The sequence below is a fragment of the Lipotes vexillifer genome, unplaced genomic scaffold (assembly GCF_000442215.2).
Source record: "Lipotes vexillifer unplaced genomic scaffold, Lipotes_vexillifer_v1.1 scaffold61, whole genome shotgun sequence".
In the NCBI taxonomy this organism is placed as follows: Eukaryota; Metazoa; Chordata; class Mammalia; order Artiodactyla; family Lipotidae; genus Lipotes; species Lipotes vexillifer.
Window position 1 is genome coordinate 449,317 of NW_006787051.1, and position 23,667 is coordinate 472,983.

At 51.5% G+C, this 23,667-nt stretch overlaps 1 protein-coding gene across 1 annotated transcript in view; it reads left to right on the forward strand.

Annotated features, from left to right (window-relative positions):
* Nucleotides 1-23,667, forward strand: part of DNHD1 (dynein heavy chain domain 1) — a 67,592-nt gene that overhangs the window by 33,309 nt on the left and 10,616 nt on the right. The window contains 18 exon segments of the mRNA XM_007459865.1: nucleotides 1,603-1,760; nucleotides 2,257-2,393; nucleotides 2,395-2,741; nucleotides 7,959-8,086; nucleotides 8,188-8,386; nucleotides 8,772-8,866; nucleotides 9,415-9,622; nucleotides 11,002-11,127; nucleotides 11,435-11,532; nucleotides 11,637-14,523; nucleotides 14,724-14,901; nucleotides 15,072-15,264; nucleotides 15,495-15,783; nucleotides 16,944-18,543; nucleotides 18,741-18,949; nucleotides 19,148-19,352; nucleotides 19,428-19,530; nucleotides 23,252-23,409. Of these exon segments, the coding sequence (XP_007459927.1) occupies nucleotides 1,603-1,760; nucleotides 2,257-2,393; nucleotides 2,395-2,741; nucleotides 7,959-8,086; nucleotides 8,188-8,386; nucleotides 8,772-8,866; nucleotides 9,415-9,622; nucleotides 11,002-11,127; nucleotides 11,435-11,532; nucleotides 11,637-14,523; nucleotides 14,724-14,901; nucleotides 15,072-15,264; nucleotides 15,495-15,783; nucleotides 16,944-18,543; nucleotides 18,741-18,949; nucleotides 19,148-19,352; nucleotides 19,428-19,530; nucleotides 23,252-23,409 (7,318 nt within the window).

The window sequence follows — 23,667 nt, forward strand, 5'->3', positions numbered from 1 at the left end:
CCCTCTCCCTAACTCCACCACGTCCAGCCTGTCACCAAATCCTTTCCATTCTTCTGCCTCCTAAATATCTCTCAAATGTGTTTTCCCATCCATCTGCAACTTCCAACCCCGAGGAGCCCTGGTGTTTTATCAGTCCATTGCTCCCTTATACCACACGGTGTCACTGTTGAGCTCTTCTCTGTCTTCGCTGGCCCCGTGCTGCTGGTCAGAAGGAGGCACCATTGCAATGGCCTAGCTACTGTCATAGGTCAATGGGATAGTTTGAAAAAGGATAAGTGCATATCTTTGTGTTCTGTTCAACCTTGGGTACCCCTCAGAAGTTCCCTTGTCTTGGTTTTCTCAGTCTCAGCTGTTGGTGCCAAGTCCTATTCGTTACCTCCTCCAAAGCTCCAACAGGTCCATTCCCTGTATGTGTCAATTATCTGTGCCTGGAACTCACTGTTCTACTTTCCAGTTGCAGAGATGCTCATGGAGGATGAGTTAATTTACTTTTCACCCTTCAAAGCATAAAATATAACACAGTGGAGCCATGCTGCCAGATTTTGAATCCTTGCTCTAGCATTGTGTGATGTTGATATCTAACCTCTCTGAGTCTCACTTTGCTTATCTTTAAAACAGGGACAATAATAGTATCTACCTCAAAGGGTTTTGTGAGGATTAAATGGGTTAATACAGGTAAAGTAGTTGACACTGTGTCCGGCATGTAGTAAGCACTCTATACTATATTTTGTGGCATACTCCATGCCCTATTTCTATATTGTACTTTGCTGCTCTGTGCATATTTTAACATCTCTGAACTTAAGAGGTGTTATTATAATTGATGGCATCATTTTTTTCTTTTTTCGTGGTGTGTGTAAAATAATGGTGCTTCTTACAATCAGTGCTATCTCAGATTTGACGAGGTTTCGTGTTGGTATTATTCCTGTCCTCGGCGACAGTGGAGGTGTTCATATTGCCAAAGCCAGCTTCCAAGATTATCTTCTCGCCCCAAGTCCACCTGACAGCCTCTTTCCTTTAATCCTTAAAAACAAAAGGCAGATTTACACACTCTTCTTGGTACCTCTTCTACTAGAGCAGAGGCAGTAAGACTCCTCAGATAGAAAATGTTTATCTGTGGTGGGCATTCTGCTCTTCACGGACACGGCATCCCTGTGCCTTTGCGCTCGGTTTCATCCACTTGGCGTGCCCCTGGAAGCCTTATCCACTCAATACAGTCAGCTCCAATGTCCCCTTCCCTGAGGAGGCCTTCCCCAGCGTCCTCAGGCCTCCTGCCCCTTCACTGAGCCAGGTTGAGGGCTCTTTGAAGAGCATCTACCACACTGGTATGTGATTGTCCCCTTCTGTGTCTGTCTCTGCTGCCATATTGTGAGCTTCTGAGGGTGGGAACACTTTCTGTCTCACTCATCACTCTTGTCTACCGGTGCCCAGCACAGGCCCAAGTGCACTGCAGCTGACTGGACACCAAATAGGGGTCCAGTAAGTGTTCAGCGACTGGGGGAACGAATTCATGCTCTGGCTGCCCCTTCAACCTGCTCCCACTCCGGCCCCGCCACACTCCCCTGGCACTTCACCCCCTCATGCCTAACTCTCTCCTGTCTTCAGAAGCCAAGCTGGTGGGCATCAGGAAGGACATTCTTGAACAGATACAGAACGAATGCCGGAGCCGCGGTCAGCAGCTAATAACAGAGCTCACAGATTTCACAAAGGCCTTCCGAACCATCAACGCCGACATCCACGCCCTCACGTGGTGCTCCCAGAAGGTGGGCTCTCCCCATTCTCCTTTCCCAGCTTATCCAGGGCTGTCCCGCACGCATGCCGCCCAGCACACTTCCTTCAAGTCTCAGCTGAGCTCTCGATGGGGCTTGACGCTCTTAAACTGTGCTCACATGTGTGGTCTGCCCTTGCCAGCTCTCATCCTGTTCACGTGGCCCTCAATATCCTCATGAGAGTGGGATGCCCTGGTGTTTTGAGAGAGAGAAAACCTGGCTTTCAGAGACCAAGTTCTGCTCTCTGTACAGTCAAGTAGGGATCCATACCCTGCCATCAGGGCAACGATCTGATGGGGGAGGAACTGTGCTGTCTTCAGGGAGACCTAGGTCAGATGGGGGATCTGATCCCAGATTGCCCTGATCCCAGTTTGTTAAAAGGCGGCTGCTGGGGCCTGGAGCCTCTAGCAGGTGGGAGTGCCCCTCAGGATAGGCCTAGAGAAGTGTAAAGGGCTGTGGAAGTGCTGGTCTCATACTGTAGTCCCTGCAGCTGAACGAGGCCAACGAGCGGTACACAGAGCTGGAGGAGCGAATGGAATATACGCGGTCACTCTATGAGCACGTCCGCAACCACTTTGGCGTCCTCAGTGCTGAGAATGAGGCACTGGACATCTCGGTGAGAAGGCATCTCTCCCGTCTCTCCCAGTGCCCCTCCCCAATAACCACCTCTGCTTGACTGCCCTCTGCCTGCCCCGCAGCTTCTGGACACGTGGGAGTCATTCCAGTTTGAGAAAAGCCAGGCCTCAGGGTTCCTGCTCAGTAAGCGACACGCCATTGTGCCTAAGCTGCAGCAGCTGATGGCAGCGGCGCAGGCGGAGCTGGAGGGCCTGATTGGGAAGGCCCTGTCCGGTCCCTTCATGGACCCTGCGCAGGAGCAGAGGAGCACTGAACGCCAGCTCATCTCCCTGGAGCGTCAGTTCCAGAACACAGCCAGCGGCCTCAGTGAACTGCACCATGCCTACACCACCTTCACTGGTACCGAGGGTCCCGCCCCCTCCATCGCCACCCTGGGATGCCCCCTCCCACTGAGATCAGGGTTGGGACTCAGGGGCCTGCATCTTGGGTGACCCTAAGCAAGTCTTGGGAATCACATACCTTCATTTTAGTCTCTTTTATATGTGAAAATTGCAGGACAAAATCTAAATACATTGGGTATGTCAAGTGTTGTGCTTAGGGTGGGGATACGGGGGCACACAGTCTGGTAGAGAAGGCAAATAGGTGAGCGTTCCATCAGAATGTGATGGGGTCAGAGGGCTAAAAGCCTGTGCAGGAGAAATGTAAAGGTGTCCTCATCATAGTCCTTAGCCTTTGTGTAGCCCTGTTCAGCCCAGTCCTACACCAGGCAGCAGGTCCCAGATAAAAACGGGCTCCACGGCCACTGCTTCCAGCCAGTGTGGTGGAGAGAGGTGGCTGCTAAAGGCCTCACCGGCCCCTAGGAGGAGACCGGGACAGAACTATTGGCCTTAGCCCTTGTGTGCAGTGGTGCAGCTAGGCTGGCTCCCCTCTGCACGTAAAGAACTTTGTAGGCTCCAGTTTCTTTTCTCAGGTGCCGTCACTTCTGTCGGTCACTTGCATCCCTCAGAAGGGCACACACTGCTTCTGACTTGCCTCTTGGCCAACTGCCAACCGTTACCATCTCTGCCTGTGGGATCCTCAATCCCAGGGAGGGCCATTTGACCAGATGTGAGGTGGAAGACACTCTGGGACCATCCTCAAACAAGGGGCTTTTTCTTTGGTCACGTATTGGGAGACCCTCATCCTATACTCTAACTGATGTAGACCAGACCTTGACCTTTCCTGCTAGTGGTTGGGATGTTTGTGGAAAAGCAGAGTAGGGGACTCAGGCCTTGTGGGGTTAGGCCCAGGAAACCCCACAGCATTGCTTTTACTTCCTTCTTCCATCCCTGTCTCCTCACCAAACTCCCAGTTTTTAAAAATAATCTAGGATCTTAGATCCAGACCATTAATACTACTCTTTATTTTCCACTACACATCTTTTATTTTACTTACTACCTTTGACATTTGTTTTGTTCTGTAACTGTGTTAACAACTACTTTGATATCTAAGGTTCAATGGTTTTGTTTACCCACTGCCAATTTTTAAAGTACCACATCTTTTCATTATTTTCACTCCTTCCTTGGATGGTTGCAATAATTCTTTGAGTATTTCTTTTTTCTAAGAAGGGAGTTGGAGGTGTTAAAATTTCTAAACTTCTTATGGCTAAGAATGACTGTATAACGTCCTTATATCACAGCTTGGCTAAATATTGAATTCTGAGGTCACAAAACTTTTTTGTCCAGACTTAGATATTACATCACTGTCTTCTGACATTTATCATTTTGGACAAATCTGATATCAATCTGATTTTCTTCCTTTGTAGGTAATCTTTTTTTCGATTATTTGATAATGGCTCTTACAAGTGCTCTGCTCCCCTTTCAGAATTTTTATTTGTATGTTGGATTTTCTGGATCTCTCCTCCATTTCTTTCATCTGCTTCATCATTACTTCTTTTATTCTTTTTTTTTTTTTTCTTTTTTTGAGTTCTGGGGAAATGTGAATTTGTCTTATAAGCTTCCATTTCCTGTGGTGTCTACTCTGTAATTTCTTTCTTTTTTTAAAAAAAAATTTATTTATTTTTGGCTGCATTGGGTCTTCGTTGCTGCGCATGGGCTTTCTCTAGTTGTGGCGAGTGGGGGCTACTCTTTATTGTGGTGCGCGGGGCTTCTCATTGCGGTGGCTTCTCTTGTTGCGGAGCACGGGCTCTAGGCGCACGGGGTCCAGTAGTTGTGGCACGTGGGCTCAGTAGTTGTGGCTCATGGGCTCTAGAGTGCAGCCTCAGTAGTTGTGGCGAATGGGCTTAGTTGCTCCGCGGCATGTGAGATCTTCCCAGACCAGGGCTCGAACCCGTGTCCCCTGCATTGGCAGGCAGATTCTTAACCACTGTGCCACCAGGGCAGTCCCTGCAATTTCCATTGCGTTTTAAAACACACATACACATGTTGTATTTGTATGATTAAGTGCACATGTATATGTATATAAGTGTATGTATATGAGTATATATACGTGAACGTATTTCCTAGCTCTGTCTACTGAAGAGTCCAAGAAGGAAATACACTCCAATAGCAAGGAGCCACATTGTGCCCAGATCGTAGTCTCTAATACCATTCCCCACTAAAAGAAATCAGGGCTCCTCAGAGAATGAACGATTACAGGGCCATGGCAGGGTAGGTACAAGATGATAGTGGAATATCTTTTTAAGCCAGAAAGTAAGGAAGTGTTAAGTTCTTTTTAAAAGTGATGGGACATGGGCTTCCCTGGTGGGGCAGTGGTTGAGAGTCTGCCTGCCGATGCAGGGGACACAGGTTCGTGCCCCAGTCTGGGAAGATCCCACATGCCGCGGAGCAGCTGGGCCCGTGAGCCATGGCCTCTGAGTCTGTGCGTTCGGAGCCTGTGCTCCGCAACGGGAGAGGCCACAACAGTGAGAGGCCCACGTACTGCAAAAATAAAAATAAAAATAAAAATAAAAATAAAATCCTGATAAAAGTGATGGGACATGGCACAAGGACACAGAAGGGATGCCAACTGGACAAATCTGGGACAATTTGACCACCAGTGTAAGTACAAAGTAAACTACTGAAAAAACCAGGAATGTATTATCCATACTAATACTAAGTAGATGATAAGTCAGTGAGGGAGAAATGAGGACTTGTGCTTACAGTAGAATGCCAGAGCCAGCTGGGCAGTGTGAAGGGAGGGCTGGAGAGGGAACATCATCATTTTGCCAACCATCATGGTAAATATTGGATTGGGTGAGGGGATCATCAATGAATGCCAAATTCGGGGGCAAATCTGATGAGGAACAGAATATTTGCACTGTCTTAGAGAGTCTCCCTCAGAGACTACTTATTAGTTGCAAAGGTAATAATTCAGTGGAGAAATTGGGCAACATTTTGAAGGTGATCAAAATTAATATCGCCAGTGAGGGACAGATGAGACACAAATGGATATCACGTACCTCCAGACGTGATCCCCAGAGGACACAACATTGCCGATTCAACAGTCCAGCTGGGAGTGATTTTACAACCTCAGCCATGAAAAGAAGCATACAAACACAGCACAAGAAACTTTCTGTTAACAAAAAAGGGAGAAAGGGGACGGTCTATTTCAAAAATGTCTATGTTACAAAAGACTGTGGGGAATGTTCCAGATTAAAAGAAGTTGAGGAGACATGACAAGTAAATATGGTACTTGACCCTAGACTGGCTGCTGTACTTGAGGGGGAAAAACTTGCTATACATTACTAGGCCAACTGACAAAACTGAAATATAGACAGTAGATCAGATAAAAGTATTATATCAGTGTAATATATGAAGTTGATAATTGTACCAACCTTGCAGAAGAGAATATCCTTTTTCTTAGGAAATACACACGTGAGTATTCAGGGGTAAAGGGACATGATATATGTAACTTAGTTTAAATAGTTCAGAGAAGAATTATGCGTTTGTGTGTGTAGACACACCTGCCCAGACACCCGCAAAGCATGTAAACACAAATGGTAAAGAGAATGGGTAAAATGTTAACAAAAGGTGATCTTGATAAAAGGTATACAGGAATTCTTTTTACTATTTTTTTTTTTGCAACTTTAAAAAGTTTGATAGCATTTCCAAATAAAAAGTTTTCAAATGCAATGGAATTTACAAAATAGACAGTCCTCAAGATTGCCTTTATCTTCTCGTGTGTCTGGAGATACTACATCTGCTCCTTCTTACAAAGAGAGTTCTTTACTTGTTCAAAATTTAATGTTAAGACAACTGCTATCAAACATTATATAGGGGGAGTTCCCTGGTGGTCTTGTGGTTAGGCTTCGGAACTCTCTCACTGCTCTGGCCCGGGTTCAGTCCCTGGTCTGGGAACTGAGATCCTCAAGCCTCGTGGTGCAGCCAAAAAAAAAAAAAGATTATATGGGTTTCTAGCTGGATCTTTTGAGTTCAGATAAAGGAAGATTTTATTAAAGAGTTTAATTTACTTTGTATGTGTGGTTTTTCGGTTTTGTTTTGTTTTGTTTTTTGGTTAGATCAGAGCTCTGATAGCCTCGTGATTCTCAGACCTCCATGATGGCTGATGCATCATGTAAGATGCATGATTCTCAGCATTTGGGTGTAGCTTTTACACTTTTTCTCTCACTCAAGAAGGTACAGTGGAATTCAAGTGAATGAGAATGACAGTTTTACTGCAATATTCTTGAATCTGGTCTGATATCTTCTAAGTAAATTGCAAACCTCAGTACTATAATTATTATTAATAACAAATTATTTTTGACACATATCTCAAAAATGAATATAAATTTTGGTTAAGAACTAATGCAGAAGCTTGTGAGATGAAGGGAGGGAATAATGGTCAGAGACAGACACAATAGGGAGCGTCACCATTTGCCTCTATGGTCCTCCCTGTGGGCCAGATCCTTTCTCATATGCATCTCACTGAACTCATTCATTTGTCCAACACATATTTGTTGAGTGCCTACTGTGCACCATGCTTGAAGTATATCAGTGAACAAATGACAAAACCCCTGCCCTCATGAACTGAACGTTCTAGCTGGGAGAGAAAGACAACAAATAATAAACATAAAATATAACCAAATGATGGAATATGTTAAAAAGTGATAAATGGTATAGAAAAAAAAGTAGAGCAGGTTAGGAGGGGCTGGGAATGCCAGGGAGGGTGGCGAGCAGTTGTTAATGAGGTGGGCCACATAGGCCTCATTCGGAAGGTGATACCTGAGCAAGGACTTGAATGTGGTGAGGGAGTGAGCCATGTGGTTTTCTAGGGGAAGTGTGTTCCAGGAAGAATGAACTGCCAGTCAAAGGCCCTCAGCAGGAGGGAGCATGCCTGGTGTATCTGAGCAACAGTAAAGACTGTGGTGTGGCCGGAGTGGCATAAGTGAGACAGAGACTAATAGAAGAGGAATCCTTCCCTTTCATCACTATCACATTTTCCTAGATATTCTTTCCTTGGACTAACTCTCCCTTGGATTATTGTACTGAACAATTTTGGACAACCACACCCGCCCTGTCCCTGGCACTTTTAGGACCCTCCCTTCTGTCATTATGGGCTCATGACTGACCATTCCCCACCATGCCCCCACCCCCAGCCCTGCACATAGCCTAGGCCTCAGCAAGCCCTATCCCACAGGGGACGAGAGTCCTGTGCCCTTGCCAGTCTGTGGGACCTGTCCTATTGTGCAGCAGCAGCGCATCTGGCACCTGTACCGAGTCATCTCTGAAAATATCAGCGAATGGAAGTGCATGGCTTTTGCCAAGGTGCTGACACCCTCCTTGGACCCCCTGCCTGGGAGTGGAGAGGCTGCAGGGGTTGGGGTGGGGAAGGGTCTCCAGCTGCCAATGTGCCTTTCTCCCTACAGTTCAATCTGGCTATGGCCCAGGAGAAGACAGATGGCTGGCTGACAGAGGCGGCCCAGATGAGTGCAACCCTGGGGCTGCACAGCCCAGTTCTGCAGCGCTGCATGCACATGCTGGAGGAGTTCCGCAGCCTCCTGCCATTGCTCACCAGGCTGGGCAGCCTCCAGCTGCAGAACATCAACTTCCAAGCCCTCCTGCGAGGTGGGTTTGGGTAGAGTCAGGAGGGAGGGGAAGGGAAGGACGTAGGGTTTGAACAATGGGACAACTAAGTTCCCTATTGCTCTTTCTGGAAACACCTTTCCTCCCCAGGTGGCCCTGGCCTTCCCTCATGGACCACAGCCTCCTTTCCCCCACAGGGACAAACACTCTTAACCTCTCACACTACCATGTGGGTCCTCTCTGCTGACTTGGGCTGGGCTGGGCTGGAGTCTTACCTCTGGACTCTGAATTGTGCTCTGGACCTTAGGTTCTGGGCCCTTGCCTCTGTGTCGTGCTCTGAGACGTGCTGTCTGGGAGCTGGGCTGGGCTGGGCTGGACTCTGCCAAAGACCGAGAGCTGCTCTGACTTGTTGTCCCTCCCCCTCCAGGCTTAGGGTTAGGCGACCTCCACAACATAGAGCTCCTAACAGTGGGCCAGCTGCTCTCTTGTCCCCTGCTGGAGTTTACAGATCGAATCAACCAGGTGGGTTCCCCCCCGCTCTGCACCCACAGAGGAAAGGTGGTCCAAGCCCAGGGCCTGTTTGCTAAGCTCTAATAGAGCCAGTTAAGGCTTAGCAGCCCCTTGAGACAAGGCGGGCAGTGGGTATTGGCTTGTAGTGGGGTGGGGTTGAGATTGCTAGCCTGCCTGGAGGGTATGGGGATCTGATGGGTGGTTCCAGACGCTCTGTGACGGAAAGTATGTCCCTTCCCTCCCAGGGGAAGGAAGTGGGTGGCAGCCCTGAAGTTGTGGGCACACAGGATGGCAGATGTCCCCCAACACTTACCCTGGCCCAAAAGAGCAGGAGCTGACTGAGGCATTGTCTGCTCAGCTGGAGCCTCGCAAAAAAGTGGGTTTCAGGGCAGCAGCCCTAGGTCACAGTGTGATGCTGGTGGCCTGTCTTTGAAGCCTGATGGTCCCACTCTCCATCTCTGAGACCTCCACTCTCCTGGGCCCTGGCCCTTGAGTCCCAGCTCCAAGGCTATCCCCTGAGCCATTAGCCAGTCCCGGTTCCTGAGACCCAACTGTTCCAGATCTGGCGGTGTGAAAACATACGGACTCGTGACCAAGAGACCCTACTGCAGCTGCAGCGGGCCTGGGAAGCACGACAGCTGCGACTGCTCAACTTCATCCTGCATGTGCCGTATGAGCCCCCAGCTTCAGAGCACTCCAAGAGACAAGCGCCCCACAGCCCCCAGTGGCAGGTGGTGGGCAAGGATAGTGGCACCTTCATCCTTTCAGGTGAGACCCAGCCCTCGTGGCCCAGTGAAAGCCCCTGCTGCTGGGGAGCGTATTCATCCCCCAAGCCCTGCCAGATCTGGCTTCTCTAGCCAGGGCCCCCTCCCCACTGGACAGCCTGAGCCATCAGTCTGTTCTGAGACAGTATCTTCCATGTAGCTCTCGTACAGTCTTAATCTTCTTGGGAGCCCCCCATCCACTCCCTCCCACCCAATGCCTGGCCTCTTCAGCAAAGGTCCCCCCCTTTCTGGGTGTGCTAAGAAATTCCTCATGGTCACGTCTCTCCAGCTTTCAATGCTCTGTCTGCACCCACTCATTAATTCCTTTGTCATTCCCTCATCAAACTCACCTGCCTCTTCTGAGCCAAATGCAGGAGACTCTGAGATTTACAGACCGAAGTCCCTGTCCCTTGCGGACTCCCAGTCCAGTGAGAGAGGGACAAGAGAACAGAGACAGGTGCATGACAGAGCACCTAACTGAGGACAGTAGCATCTCAGAAAGAGGACCAACATCAAAGGACCGGGAGAGTTAGAGAAATCTTCCCTTTCCTTAGGCAAAGGCCTCATTCTGACTCCTGAAGGAGTAGGAGTCTGCCAAGTTTGCAAGGGGAGAAGGGCCTGCCACGCAGAGGGAGCAGCATATGTACGGGCACTCAAGATGGTATAATTAGGGAAGTAAAGGAGAAATTCTCTTATCCAGCCTAATTGAAACCCAACTGGCGAATTCAAACAGTTAGTTAAACAGGGAAATCATAAAATATGCATACATGGCTTAAGATTTTTACTTTAGCTTAAATCATATAATGTACATTTATTTACTAACCTTTTAACCTAAAGACGAGGTTTTCTTTGATTTGCAGTCAAGCGATAGAAGCTCCTCACTGCCTTTCTTGCGTTAATACATCATCTGCTATTTCCACTTTCAGTTTCGGTAAAGTTGAGAAGTGACGTGAGGACACTTGTAAAGCTCTCTGAATCCAGAACTTTTCTAGATTTTTATTATAATTTCACAATCTTAAAAAATCGAATTGCCTATATCTAATTTAGTATCATGATTTTATTGGCTTACTGAAGCCCTTCCATAGTTTCCATAGAACCAGCAACTATTTTGCCACCCATATTTCAGTGGTTAACATGATATAAGATTAAATTCTGCAATTAAAATTATAACTCACACAAACGGAACTCGCATAAACAAGTTTGCAAACACACTCTGACTCTTGGTGAGCATACTAGCTTCAACCTAGTGGAAGCAAAAAAGTTTGTGTCTTCTAGAGGGTAGTTTGAGATCTGTGAGTTTCAGTGTATTTTGGGTATCAGTCAGCCCTGCCCTCACCCCCTCTGACTGCCAGCTCAGCTCAGCTCGAGCCCGCTCTTTCTTAGATTACAGCAACCGGCAGGATTCTATCCAGGAAAGTCTTCGGGTGTTGTTCAAGTTCCTGGCCACCCAGAAGTCAGGAGACTTAAACCAAATGGCTTTGGAGTGGGTGACTATCATGCATGGCCTGAGTGAGTGCAGGCCTCTAGCTGGGCTGATGGGTGGGTCCTGAGGTGAGATGGCCCAGAAGGTTGGGGAGAGAGGTCGGGGGCGGGTGAGGACAGAGTGAGGACCTCCTTCAGGGCCACTTCTTGGGCTGAAGTGACCAGGTCTTTATTCACGCTGCAGGTTTTCTCTCCTTTGAGCAAGGTCCCTGGGTCCTGCTAAGCAGAGTTTTTTGGGAGTGGGGCATCCCAAGAGGGCAGGAGCAGGCTGGACCCCCTTGCAGAAGCTGGAACCCTAGTCTCCCTCCAGTGTTCCCCTGGCTGCTTCTCACAGGTGCCCTGCTGCAGGTGTGGGTGACTTTCCAGCAGAAGTGGATCTTTTTGAATAAAGTTCTGCATGAGATGAAGATCCAGTTTCCTAGTTCTGACCTGGTAGGGAAGGGGGTGTGTGGCAGGGTGGACAAGTGCTACTGGACAGTGGGGCTCAGGGTGGGAGGGGGATGCCGCCCTCACTCTTACCTTCTCTCTCACCACAGCGCTCCCGTTTCGAGGCCATGGATGAGCAGTATCGGACCCTGATGAGGATCTCTGTAGCTGACCCCCTGGTTCTGTCACTTATAGTGCCCAGTGCCAAGCGGAGCCCTTCTTTCCAAGGCCAGCAGCTGCAACGACTGCTGCAAGCGGGCTCCGTGGAGCTGGAGGGCATCATCGTGGCTCTGGACAGCGTGCTCCATGCCATGTGTGCTCACTTCCCCCGCCTCTTCTTCCTCAGCGGCAGTGAGCTGGTGGCCCTGCTAGCTGCCCCGCTGGAGTCCTGTGAGGCCCAGCTATGGGCACGACGCTGTTTTCCTCACGTGCATGCCGTGAGCTTCAAGTCCAGCCGAACTGATAGAAGCACGGAGGACCGGGAGTCAAGCCCAAGCCCACAGACTCAGGTGGAGGCACTTGCAGTGCTCGGGGCAGGTGGGGAGGAGGTGAAGCTGCCGGGGTCCCTTCCTCTGCATTCAGACCTCCCCAGGTGGCTGGCCTCCCTGGAGCAGGGTCTGCGTCTGGCCCTGGTGCACTTGCTGCAGGACTGTGTGGCTGCCCGTCTTGCTCTGGGCCCGTCCCTAGACAAGGCCTTCAGGCAGCTGCCCCAGCAGAGCCAGTCGCCCCCGCAGATGTATGTCCAGCACTGGCTGGACCTAGTCCAGGCCTTCCCGTGGCAGTGTGTGCTGGTGGCAGAGGAGGTGGTATGGCGGGCCAACATGGAGGAGGCTCTGCTTGAAGGGAAGGCCCCGGCCGCGGTCCCCATGCACGTGCGCAAGCTTGACGTACTGGTGAATATTTTGCGGGCCCGGAGGGCCTCTCAGGGTGAGCAGCCCCTGCCCTCTGTCCGCCAGACCAGCCTGCTCAGTGCCCTGTTGGTCATGACAGTGACTCACCGGGATATAGCACAGCTGCTGCAGGAGCGCCAGGTCAGTGATCTGACGGACTTCCACTGGGCCCGCCAACTCAAGTACCGCCTGGCTTCACCCCACACCGTTCCCCAAAGCCCCCTGCAGAGTCCCAAGTCTCTCGCACCTACTGAGACTTCTCTGTCACCAGCTGCATGCTGGATAGATGTGCTGGGTCGGTCTTTCCTGTACAATTACGAGTACCTGGGTCCCAGACTGGGGTCTCTACCCAGCCTGCTTCCTGAGCGGCCGGCCCTAGTGCTGTTATTGGCCCTGGAAGAGGTGGCCTGTGGGACCCTACTGGGCCCTGATGGTGTGGGCAAGGCAGCTATGGTGAAGACGCTAGCGCAGGCCCTGGGGCGCCAGCTGGTGGTGGTGCCCTGCTTGCCTCAGATAGAGGCCCCAAGCCTGAGCAATTACCTGAACGGTGCCCTGCAGGGTGGCGCCTGGCTGCTGTTAGAAGCAGCTCAGCACTTGCCCCTTGGCTTACTCTCTGCCCTGGGCCAGCGCTTGGCCAAACTGCGCCACCTCTATGCCCCACTGTGCCAGGAAGCTGCCCGAAGTGCCAGCACCGTCGACCCCACCCACCCCCAGCTCCTTGGCAGTGGCTTCTTTGAGAAACATCACGTGGACGTGCGCCTTGGCTACGGCTGTCTCCTGACACTGCGTGCCCTGAGCCCTGCCGTGCCTGCCAACCTGCGCCAACTACTGAGGCCTGTGGCATTGACACTGCCTGACCTGCGGCAAGTGGCAGAGCTGACCCTGCTGGGTGCGGGGATACGGGACGCCTCCCGCATGGCTACCCGCCTATCAAAATTCTTCTCCCTTGAGTGTGAGCTGGTGTCTGGGCCCCTGCCCTGCCGCTTGCCCCTGCTCAAGAAGGTGCTGGAAGACATGATACAGGCTCTAAATGTGACCAAGGAGGATCCTGAGTCCGAGCAGCCCTGCAGCCTAGCCGCCATCGAGGAGGCCGCCCTACTACGTGCCCTGCTGCGCTCCCCACTGTTCAGCATCCTGGATGGGGTCCACCTGCGCAACCTCCAAAAGCTGCTCTGTGGGCTCTTCCCTACAGCCAGCAAAGTGCTGGCAGAGCCTATAACCCCCAGGCTGAGGAATTCACTGCTGGTGGAGGAGTTGCAGCAAGGAGGCCTGCATCCCAGCCCTGATATTTTGGGGTCCCTGGAGCAGCTGAGTCAGGCCCTGGGCCAGGCCTCAGGTGTCTTGCTCCTGGGCCCCGCAGGTAGTGGCAAGACCACATGTTGGCGCAGCTTATTTAAGATCCAGAATCGGTTGGCAGCCATGGAGGACCCCTCGACCCAGAGCTGCCAGCCTGTGGAAATTACTCACCTGTATCCCAGTGTCCTCAGCCCCCAGGAGTTCCTGGGATGGCTGGAGGGCCCCTGCTGGCACCATGGTGTCTTCCCCAGGCTGCTTCATGAAGCCAGTCGGTATAAGACTGTGGGCCCAAGGGGGCAGGTGCAGGAATCAGTGGGGATTCATCACTGGATAATATGTGATGGGGCTTCTGGTGGTGCTTGGCTGGACTCCATCACTTGCCTCCTGGGTGACCCCCCTCAGCTTAGCCTCCCCAGTGGTCAGCAAATAGCACGACCCCCAGGTACTTTTCTTTTGATGGAGGTGGGAGATGCAACAGACATGTCTCCCACAGTGGTGGGCCGTTGTGCCCTAGTCTGGTGCCGTGGGGAGCAGACTTGGCAGAGTATGCTGAGCGTCCTGATGGCAGCCCTGCCCCAGGAGTACCACCTGCAGCTCCAGACTGTCACTGAACTCAACCACCTGGCAGAAGTGCTGGTGCCTGCAACATTCCGATTCCTCACCTGCCAGGGTGCCAGCTCCCTGCTGCAGGTACATGGGCAGCAGGCCGTTTGCCCAGGTGTGGCTGAAGTCACCAGCTTGGCCCGCATCTTGCGTTGTCTGCTTGACCCACACCTGCGCATAGATGAGAAGGAGAAAGCCCATATCCCAGGTGAAGGGAAGGGCTGATTTGAGAGCTATGTGGCCTTGAGGCTAGCTGGGATATAGCTCGAGCCTGTGGCCCCGGTTCTTAGGTGGCCTTGGGCCTGGGGACTGAAAGTGAAAAGTAATAGCCACCCCCTACTCTCTTTCCCCACCTCCCTCCCCTTTTTCCTCCTGGGGCTCCGATTCTGGCCATGGTGACCTTTGCAGAGGACCTCAGCTACAGTGATCCTGTGGCCCGAAGCTTCAAGTCCTCGAAAAGCAGCTCTCTGCACCGGTACAAGGTTGACAGTGACGCTGTGCCTAGTAAGCGCAGGGAGCACTTGCTGGCTGTCAGCAGCTTTCTTTTTGCTTTGATCTGGGGCTTTGGAGCCCACCTTCCCTCCAGGTATCTACAGGGATGGGGGATGGGGGATGCAGAGGGCTGAGATGGAGTGAGTGGCCCATGGGAGTCAAAACCCAGGGGACATTGTTGGGGGAGGGTGGAGTGTGTGAGTGTATCACAAATGGAACTGTTGCTACTGTGTGACACTTTTGCCTGTATGTCCATCTGAGCAGGCTCTGGCCCCTCTTTGATACCTTCCTGAGGGATTCTATTAGCTGCCTCTCCAACTACCCTGGGCTACCAGCCTCAGCCTTGGTGTTTGATCTACATGTATGCCCTGAGGATGGGACGCTGGCCCCCTTCACTGGCCAATACCTGGGCAGCCGCATCAAGGGAACTCAGGGCACCTTCAACCCTTCTCCTCAGGTGTGAGGACAGTGGGGCAGTAGCTGGGGTTGGGGCTCAAAGAGATATCCTGGGGCGGTCCATGTCCTAGGCCTACCTGCTCCCGTTCCTTGAAATGTTTTCACAGTCTCCAGAATGCATGCAGTGTTCTGCAAATACAGCTTTAATACAAGATTCCTAGACCTTGACTGTTGGCTAGATTACTGTGCTAACCTGGAGCTGCCACAGTAAGCCCTGCTCCTGTCCTGTAGACCGAACGGCTCTTGTACGTGGTGGACCTGCTTCTGTCAGAGGGACACCCGGTGCTGCTGGCTGGAGAGGCAGCCACGGGGAAGTCAGCCTTTGTGGAGGTGCTAGTGGAGCCACAGCACCCTTACACGTCCAGCCCCATCCACCCTGCCGTCAGTCCCACCCACCTTCGCCTCCTGCTGAGCCGGGGGGTCCAGGGCCAATCACACGCCAGCCCGTGGCCTGGGCGGCACGTGGATTCCAAAAGCTTTCTCCTCTTCCTACTGGAAGATCTGCACCTGGCTGCTTCCGGTGAGGAGCTGGGAGGAGGGAAGGAGTCATTGTCGTCTCTTGAGACTGGAAAAGCCCTAGCAATATTCGACTCTCAAACATACACCTACAGACCAAACTTCAGTGTTCCATTCTTAATATCTTCTCAGTCTACGTACGCTCCCTGAATAATCCTGTCCTTTGCATGGCCTCATCCACCATCTCCGTGCTCTGACTGCTAAATCTCCATCTCCAAGATCCTCTTCTAAGCACCAGATCTGTTTATCTAACAGTCTGTTATATATCTCTACCTGGTTGTCCCATTGACACCACAGATCCAACTCTGAACTCATCATCCTCCCCCAAAACCCTGCTCTCATGTGCCCTCTCAGTACCTGGTACCACCATCCATCCAGTCACTGTAGCCAGAAATCTTGTTGACATCTTCCCCTCCCTCACCAATATCCAGTCACCATGTGTCTTAATTTTGCCTCCCAAGTACCTCTCAAACCTCTCCACCTATTTCCATTCCATCTTCCCTGGTTCAGGCAGTCATTACCGGGAGCTCTGGCAAATGCTCTTCAAGGTTTCTTGTGATGAGTGAGTCTTTTCTAGATTTTTATGCTCTGTGCTCCAACTGGATTCAACTTTGTAACACAGGCATCCAATAAGTTAGGCTTCCTCTAGCCTCTGGGATCGCCATCCTCTCGGCCTCCTCTCCTGCATTTATCTAGCTAAATCCTACTTATTCTTTACAAATAATCTCAGGCAATATCTCCTCCAGGAAGTCTGGGCCTCCAGGCTAGGTTCGATACTCATCCTGTGCTCTGTACAAAAATCTATGACAAATATGGTTTTATGACTGTACATTTACTAGCCTGCCCCTTCCATCCCACTCTGAGCATGTTTCCACCAGTCTCGGTTTCCAAACCTTCCTACTCATTAACCTTCAGTTAAGGAATATGTAATTGGTCTTAGAGGTAGGATTTGGGGCAGAAGAGGGGGAAAAAAATCACTCACTCCTAAGGAGAGTGCAAGGGAGAGAGAAGAACTTACCAAGTCCCAACACACCAGATGCATAAAATTCCTTAGAACCCCGTGTGTGCCAGGAGCAGACCCAGTGAGGCAGGGAGAGGAAGAGTGGGGTGACACTGTCATGCGGACTTACGCCTGTTCTCTCTGTTATTCTTCACGGCCCACAGACCCAGAGAAGAGCTGTCAGCCAGTGTTGGAGACTCTGCGCCAGGCCATAGACGGCACAGTGTATGCCCACAGCACCTTGGAAGTGCAGACGCTGCAGCCTATAGTCAACTTCCTCGCCACTGCCACAGTGCCAGGCTTCTGTGAGCTCCCGCTGTGCCCACGCCTCTCTCGGCTCTTCACCGTGCTGGCCCTGGGCAGCATGACCCTGGCCACGCTGCTGAGCAGGCACGTGCCCAGCATCCAGGCCTGGCTCGAAAGCTTCCCCTCTGTGGAGTGGGAGAGTGTTCTAGCAAGAGCCTTGGTCCGGGCCTCGGTAGAGGCCTGGGAGGCGGTGCGCAAGTGCTTTCTGCCCTCACCCCTCCACCCACACTACCGCTTCTCCCTGCACTCTGTGAGCCAGCTGCTGGGCAGCCTGCAGCTGCTGCCCATCAGGGTGGGCTCCCAGGGTTTTGTGGATTGTCCGAAACACCAGGAGCACCTGCGCCGGGTGTCCGGCCTACATGGCACCCGCCTGGCAGTCACGATGGCCACGCGCAACATAGTGCGTCTTTGGTTGCATGAGGCACAGAGAACCTTTTGTGACCAGCTGGGCAGCCCCGGGGAACGCTCCTTCTGTGCCAACCTGCTCCTAGAGGTAGCTCAGAATGTTTTCTGCTGTGGGCCAGCGCCCCCGAGCCTGGGCAAGGGCTACGAGGAGGAGGAGGGGGAAGAGCAGGTGCCCGGAGTGGAGTCCGAAGGGGAGCTGGCCCAGTGGGAGGACCTGAGCAACAGCGGCAGTGAGACCGAGGAGGACGAGGACCCGTACGGCCTTCAGGTCTGCACAGGCTCCGTGTCCAGTGATTCAGCGCCGTCCAGAGCACCAGTGAAGAGGGTGGCCACAGGGAGCCTAAGTCAGAAGACAAGCCAGGAGGAAGGCACAAGGGCCGCCAGCTGCAAACTCCAGCTGAATAACAGAGCCAAGAACTGGTGGCAGAATACAACCCAGGTAGACGTGATCTCCCCGCTGTTGCTCCCGGTGCCACTGCTCTGCCCCCAGGAAAAGCCCTCAGACCTGGTCTTCAGTCAGGAACTGATACTGCGGTCCAACTCGGAGAGCTCCAACCTGTACCTGGAACGGCAGTGGCTGAGCCTGGAGGAGCAGCTGGCCACATCAGCTGCTCAGCTGAAGCTGAGCCCCCACCTGGCCCGGTGCCACTCGATGGCCCAGCATGTGGCCCGCCTGGTCCGGGTGCTAGCCAGGCCCAGGCAGCATGGCCTGTTGCTCTCGGGGGCTCAGGGGACTGGGCGCCGTACTGCCGTCACTCTGGCTGCTAGCATTTGTCAGGCCCGCCTCTTCCATCTGCCACGTGGATCAGAGGAGGCCATTCTCCAGTGTCTACGGGATGCCAGCTGGCATGCTGGCGTGTTAGGCCAGCCAGTGGCCCTGCTGGTGCCCAAGGGTGTGGATCTCACTACCCTTCATCGCCTGCTGGCCCTGGCAACCTCAGGCAGGTTCCCTGACCAGTACACAGAGGCAGATCTGGACAACATTGAAGAACATCTACCCGGGGATAACCTTAGTGTCAGGCAGAACGCCAAGAAGGAAATGCTGCTGCAGAGGTGAGGCCAGGAACCCCAAAAGCTTAGGGGCTGCTCTGCTCCTGCCCCACCCTGGCCAAAGGCCCAAATCCCCCACAAAACCTAAGGGCTGCTGTGAGGGCACAGAAGAGCAGGGCTGAGGCGTCAGGTTGGGATGGGGGCCTAGAAGGGCAAACAGGGATAAAGGGGAGGACGGTATCTGAGCTCCTGCCCCACAGGTTCTACCAGCAGGTGTGCAGCCACCTGCACATGTTCATCCTGATCGGAGATGACCAGGCCCACAAACAGCTGCCTTCCACCCTTTTCCTGAGGCTCCTTCAACTGGCCATCGCCAGCACCGACTGCTATGAACCCTGGGACCAAGATTCCCTGGTCAGTGTGGCCCAGCACCATCTGGAGGGGGCTGAGAGCCCACCCCTTGATGACGGTGAGCCCTTTTTACCTGTCCTTGCCACTCATCTTGACCAGGTTCTAAAGAGGATTATTACTTAGGTCACTCTCTCTCTCTAGAACCTAGTTGAGCCCCCTTCACCTTTTCTGCCCTCCTTCCTGAGCCAGGAGAGGGTCTCTGTCATTTCTTCCCCTACGAACTCACAAGTCCAGGCTAAAGCCATGCCTGTTGCAGACTTCTTCAAGTGCCCAGACCTTCAGGCCTCAATTCCCAGTGTGGCCAAATCCATGGCTCTCATCCACCTTTCGGCTGCCAGCTACCACGGGCACCTGTGCCCGGAATTGCCTCTCGTCACCCCCAAGACCTTCCTGGACTTCCTGGACAACTTCGTGCTGCTGCAGCAACAGATGACCCTGCAGATTAAGAACAAGGCCCAGCGGTGAGTGGCCCCATTCCCTCCCCTGTACCTCCTTCTGCTCCCTCAGGTCCACTCACTGGCACACTGTGTCTTCAGGATCCAGGATGCCCTGGGAAATCTGAGGATGCTGATTGAGCAGCACAGTGCCCACGCCAACCTGGTCGTCAGCTTGGAGCAGCAGCTGAAAGACTCCCGCAAGGTAAAGGGGAGAGGATTTTGAGGCATGCACAGCAAGGTCAAAGCGGGAGCCCAAACGGGGACTTTGGAGGAACCATACAGACTGAACCTCAGTTCTTGTCTCCTGAGAGTCCCCCTTTCCCCAGGGGATCTCTCTAATTCCTGCCACCTCCTCGTTTAGAGCTCAGGCTCAAAGTTCCCCATGGCGCAGCTGAGATCGGGCTGGTTCCTCTAAACACGTGAAACCCAAGTGTCCGCTTCTTGTCGTCCCTAGTACCCTGACTGTGTGAATTTCAGTATGCTCCCCAAGCTCTCCAGAGATCCCCATTGGGGATGGGGCAGGATTACATCCTCATGGTCCCCTCTCATTGTAATCCTCTTCTGCTGGGTTCTCTATCACTGCTAGTTGGCACACCTCCTGTAGCTGTCCTCTCTTCCCATGCTGCTTTGTCCCTGCACGGCTTCCCTCCACAAAAGCACCAAATACACAAGTATATACACTGTATATATAAAAATATACACTGTTATGCACAGCGGATGGGAGATGGCTGTGGGGACCATTTACATTTTAGAACAGAGCCAGACAGAGATGAAATGGCAATACTAGACCTCAGTGTCCTGAATTTTTCTGTCACCTTCCTCTACATGGCATTTGCTAGGGACGGACTTTTCTCTCCTCCTCCCATGTCCACAATACTGTTCTGCAATGCTATTCAGCCACCCCACTTTTCCTTTAGAGCTCCCCAAATACAGTGCTCATGTAATAAGAGATTTTTCTTTCTAGTCCAAACCCTAAATCCTGTTGCTTTCTTATACAGAGCAATTTTCTTCTTTGAATAAACAAACCGCTCACATCTAGCTAAAACTGGTAGCAATGGGGTCATCACACCTTCTGTAGTCAAACACTCTTAGTTAATAGTGTTTTCCTAAAATAAAGAGACTTTTTTCTTTTGTTTTGTTTTTAATAAGAGGAATTCTGAAATTGCATTTTCTTTTTCCTTCCTGCTACACAAGATTTTTTTTTTTTTTTTTTTTTTTTTTGTGGTACGCGGGCCTCTCACCGTTGTGGCCCCTCCCGTCGCGGAGCACAGGCTCCGGACGCGCAGGCCCAGCGGCCATGGCTCACGGGCCCAGCCGCTCCGCGACATGTGGGATCTTCCCGGACAGGGGCATGAACCCGTGTCCCCTGCATCGGCAGGCGGACTCTCAGCCACCAGGGAAGCCCTACGCAAGACTTTTTGATGAAGGTTCAGGGATAACTACAGTGAAGTTAACTACTGATCAATTTATGAGCAGATAATCTGAGTTACTTTCTACTGGGCTTTCAGGGCTTCCAGCTCCCAATGCCTAACCCGCCTCTTCTGATGGGTGCCCTCAGGGCTGTCATCCAGTGTTGCGCAACTCCAAGGGCATGGCTTACATTGTGTCTAAGTACATGTATCTACTCCACATGTGTTCTGTGCAGTCCTCATAGTACTGGTGCCCGCCTACCATCAGCCACAGAGGATCACTAGCTTAGATTGAACATGAAGACTCAGTTGAGATGCAAAAAAATTGAGACGTTCATAGATGGACAGGAGTCCTCTTGCCCATGTTTTCCAAATTCCAGTTTCTTGTCTTGGGCCTTACGTTTTCCCCAAATGGATGATACCAGGAATTGTTGATATGGCTTAGGGGTGTTATTATTCTTTGATCCCTGGGTCAGTTACATCAGAGCACAACATAAGAAGCCCCGAATCTGGATATGAGATTTTCATAGTCTCAGGGGCATTCACTCAACAGCCATAATGGTGTGTACTTCTGTCAATGTTGTCTACCTCAGGAAATGGCACCACCATCCACTTAGTCATTTAAGCTAAATCCCAGGAGTCATTCTGGGCCCCCCCCCCATCTCTTTTCCCTCTCATATTCAGTTGGTTCATTTATTTATTACTGTACTCAAAAAACTTAATTGAACTCCATACTTTTTTTGTCCGAGCACTCATTAATATTTTTGTCCATGTTTACATCTATGCTTACATCTAGATAGGTAGACAGAATTTTCGCCTCAACTTTTCTAAGGAGGCCATCCTTTCTTCCGTTTTACAGATGAGAAAACTCAGATCCAGAGAGGTTAGGATGAGAATTAAATGATATCTTACATGTAAAGCACTTCAAAGTGCCGGCACATAGCAAGAGTCCGATAAATGTTATCACGCGTTAGATTGCGTCCTAATAAGAAAGATAAGACACTGCCCTTGCCTTCGTGGTGCCTAGTCTACTGGAAGATATGGGCTCATGCAGGCGATTACAAAACAGTGTGTTATGACAGAGCAAGTCCAGGGTGCTCTGAGTATCTAGAAAGACTTTCTAGAGGAAGCACAGTGCCACACCGTATGTAGCCCAGAGGCACGTGTAGAACACGGCAGGTGTCCAAAAGCATTCCTTAAATGTGTAAACAAATGAAATATCAAGGTCGATACCTGAAGGTTAGGTAAGATTACGTATAAAAGGGTTTGGGAAGAGTGTCACAGGCTGAAGTAACAGCAGGTGCAAAGGCCCAGAGGCAAGAGGATGTGTGCCACGTTGGAGGAGCTGAAAGTCAGGAATGGCTGGAGAGCAGAGTGCTGGGAGAGGAAAAGGAAATGAGGTTGGAAAGATGAGTAGAGGCCTCCTGGTCATGGAGGCATTGTAAACCAAATGAAAAAAGTGGCAAGTGTTAAGGGACCTGATGATATGATATTTGGCTTTGAGAAAACCAATTAGGCTGCAGCATGAAAAGCCAGTTAGAGGATGCGAGTGGGAGTTAGGAAGCCAGCGCAGAAGGTCAGGAGCGAGAGAGCATATGGGCATGAATGATGGCTTTGGGGGTGGGAGTAGATACGAGAGACGTTTAGGAGGTGGAACCGAAAGGCCTTGAAGATGGGTTGGGTTTGGGGGACTAGAAGAGATGGAGTCAGGGTAACAATTAGGTTTCTTCCTTGGGAAACTTCCATGTACTTTGCCACAGTTCTCTGAGAAAAGAACACATGAAGAGATGAGTAAGATCGCAAGAGATCTGACGAGGCATAGCTAATATGTTCACTTCTGGACACGTGGAGTCTGAGGGGCCTGCGAGACACCAAAGAGGAGATTCCCACTAAGCAGATGGATACGGGGGTGTGGGTCTTGGGAAAGAATCTGGCTAGATATACAGATTTGGAAGTTGTTAAGGTATAAGTGGTAATCAGAGACATGAGATTAAGGAGGATGCCCAGAAGTGTAGGCTGAGAAGAGAAGGGGGCCCTGAAAACATTTCTGAGAAATATTTAAGGGATGGCACAGGAAGAGACTGAGAACGAGCAGCCACAGAAGTTGGAGAAAACCAAAGAATAACATGGGCTCGTGAAAGTCAAGGGAGGAGAATGTTCAAGGGGGAGGAGCTGCCTTCTGTGGCAAATGCCACTAATGGGTCACGTAAGATGAAGCGTGTAGCCCAGTGGTTAAGTGTGCAGGCTGTGGATTCAGATTTCCTGGGCCTGTATATGGTAGGTCAGGAGAAGCAGCCACCCACTCGGGGCTGCATTACTAGATGTATAACTCACAGATAAGACAGTGACACTTTCAGAGCTCAGCATGTATCCGTGGCCTATTTGGAGTTCCACTTGGTCACCCTGGCCATCGAGTGAGGAGTATGCCTGAGTCCAAGCCCATGGGGGTCTTCCCTTGGGGTATTCCCACCTGGCCCGGGATCTAGAGCTACAGAGCCTGAACTCTGTTCTCAGAGCCTCGGCAGACTGCATCAGCAGCTAGACCAAAACGAGCTTCGGCACAAGCGACAGCTGGCAGAGTGTCGGCAGCAGGAGAACGTCATTGAGAGCCTGACCAAGCAGCGGGATGCCCTGCGGGCTCAGCATGAGGCTTTCCGGGAGCAGGTGGGCTCTTCCTGCTGCCTGCCCTGCACTGCTCCTCTCTTGGAAGAGGACAACCCCTCGTAGGATGCCCAGAGGAGGGGATGGCTTGACTTGTCATGAAGTCTCCTGGGGGAGGGGATAAAGGTGATAAGATGGCTTGGCGTATGGTCCCTTAGGGGGTCCTGGGAGAAGATGATCCCTCCTGGAAATACACTGAAGAAAGAGGACTTTCTGGGAGCTCACTTCAAGAGCCCATCTCTCCTCATTCAGATGGGCAAGGCATTCCA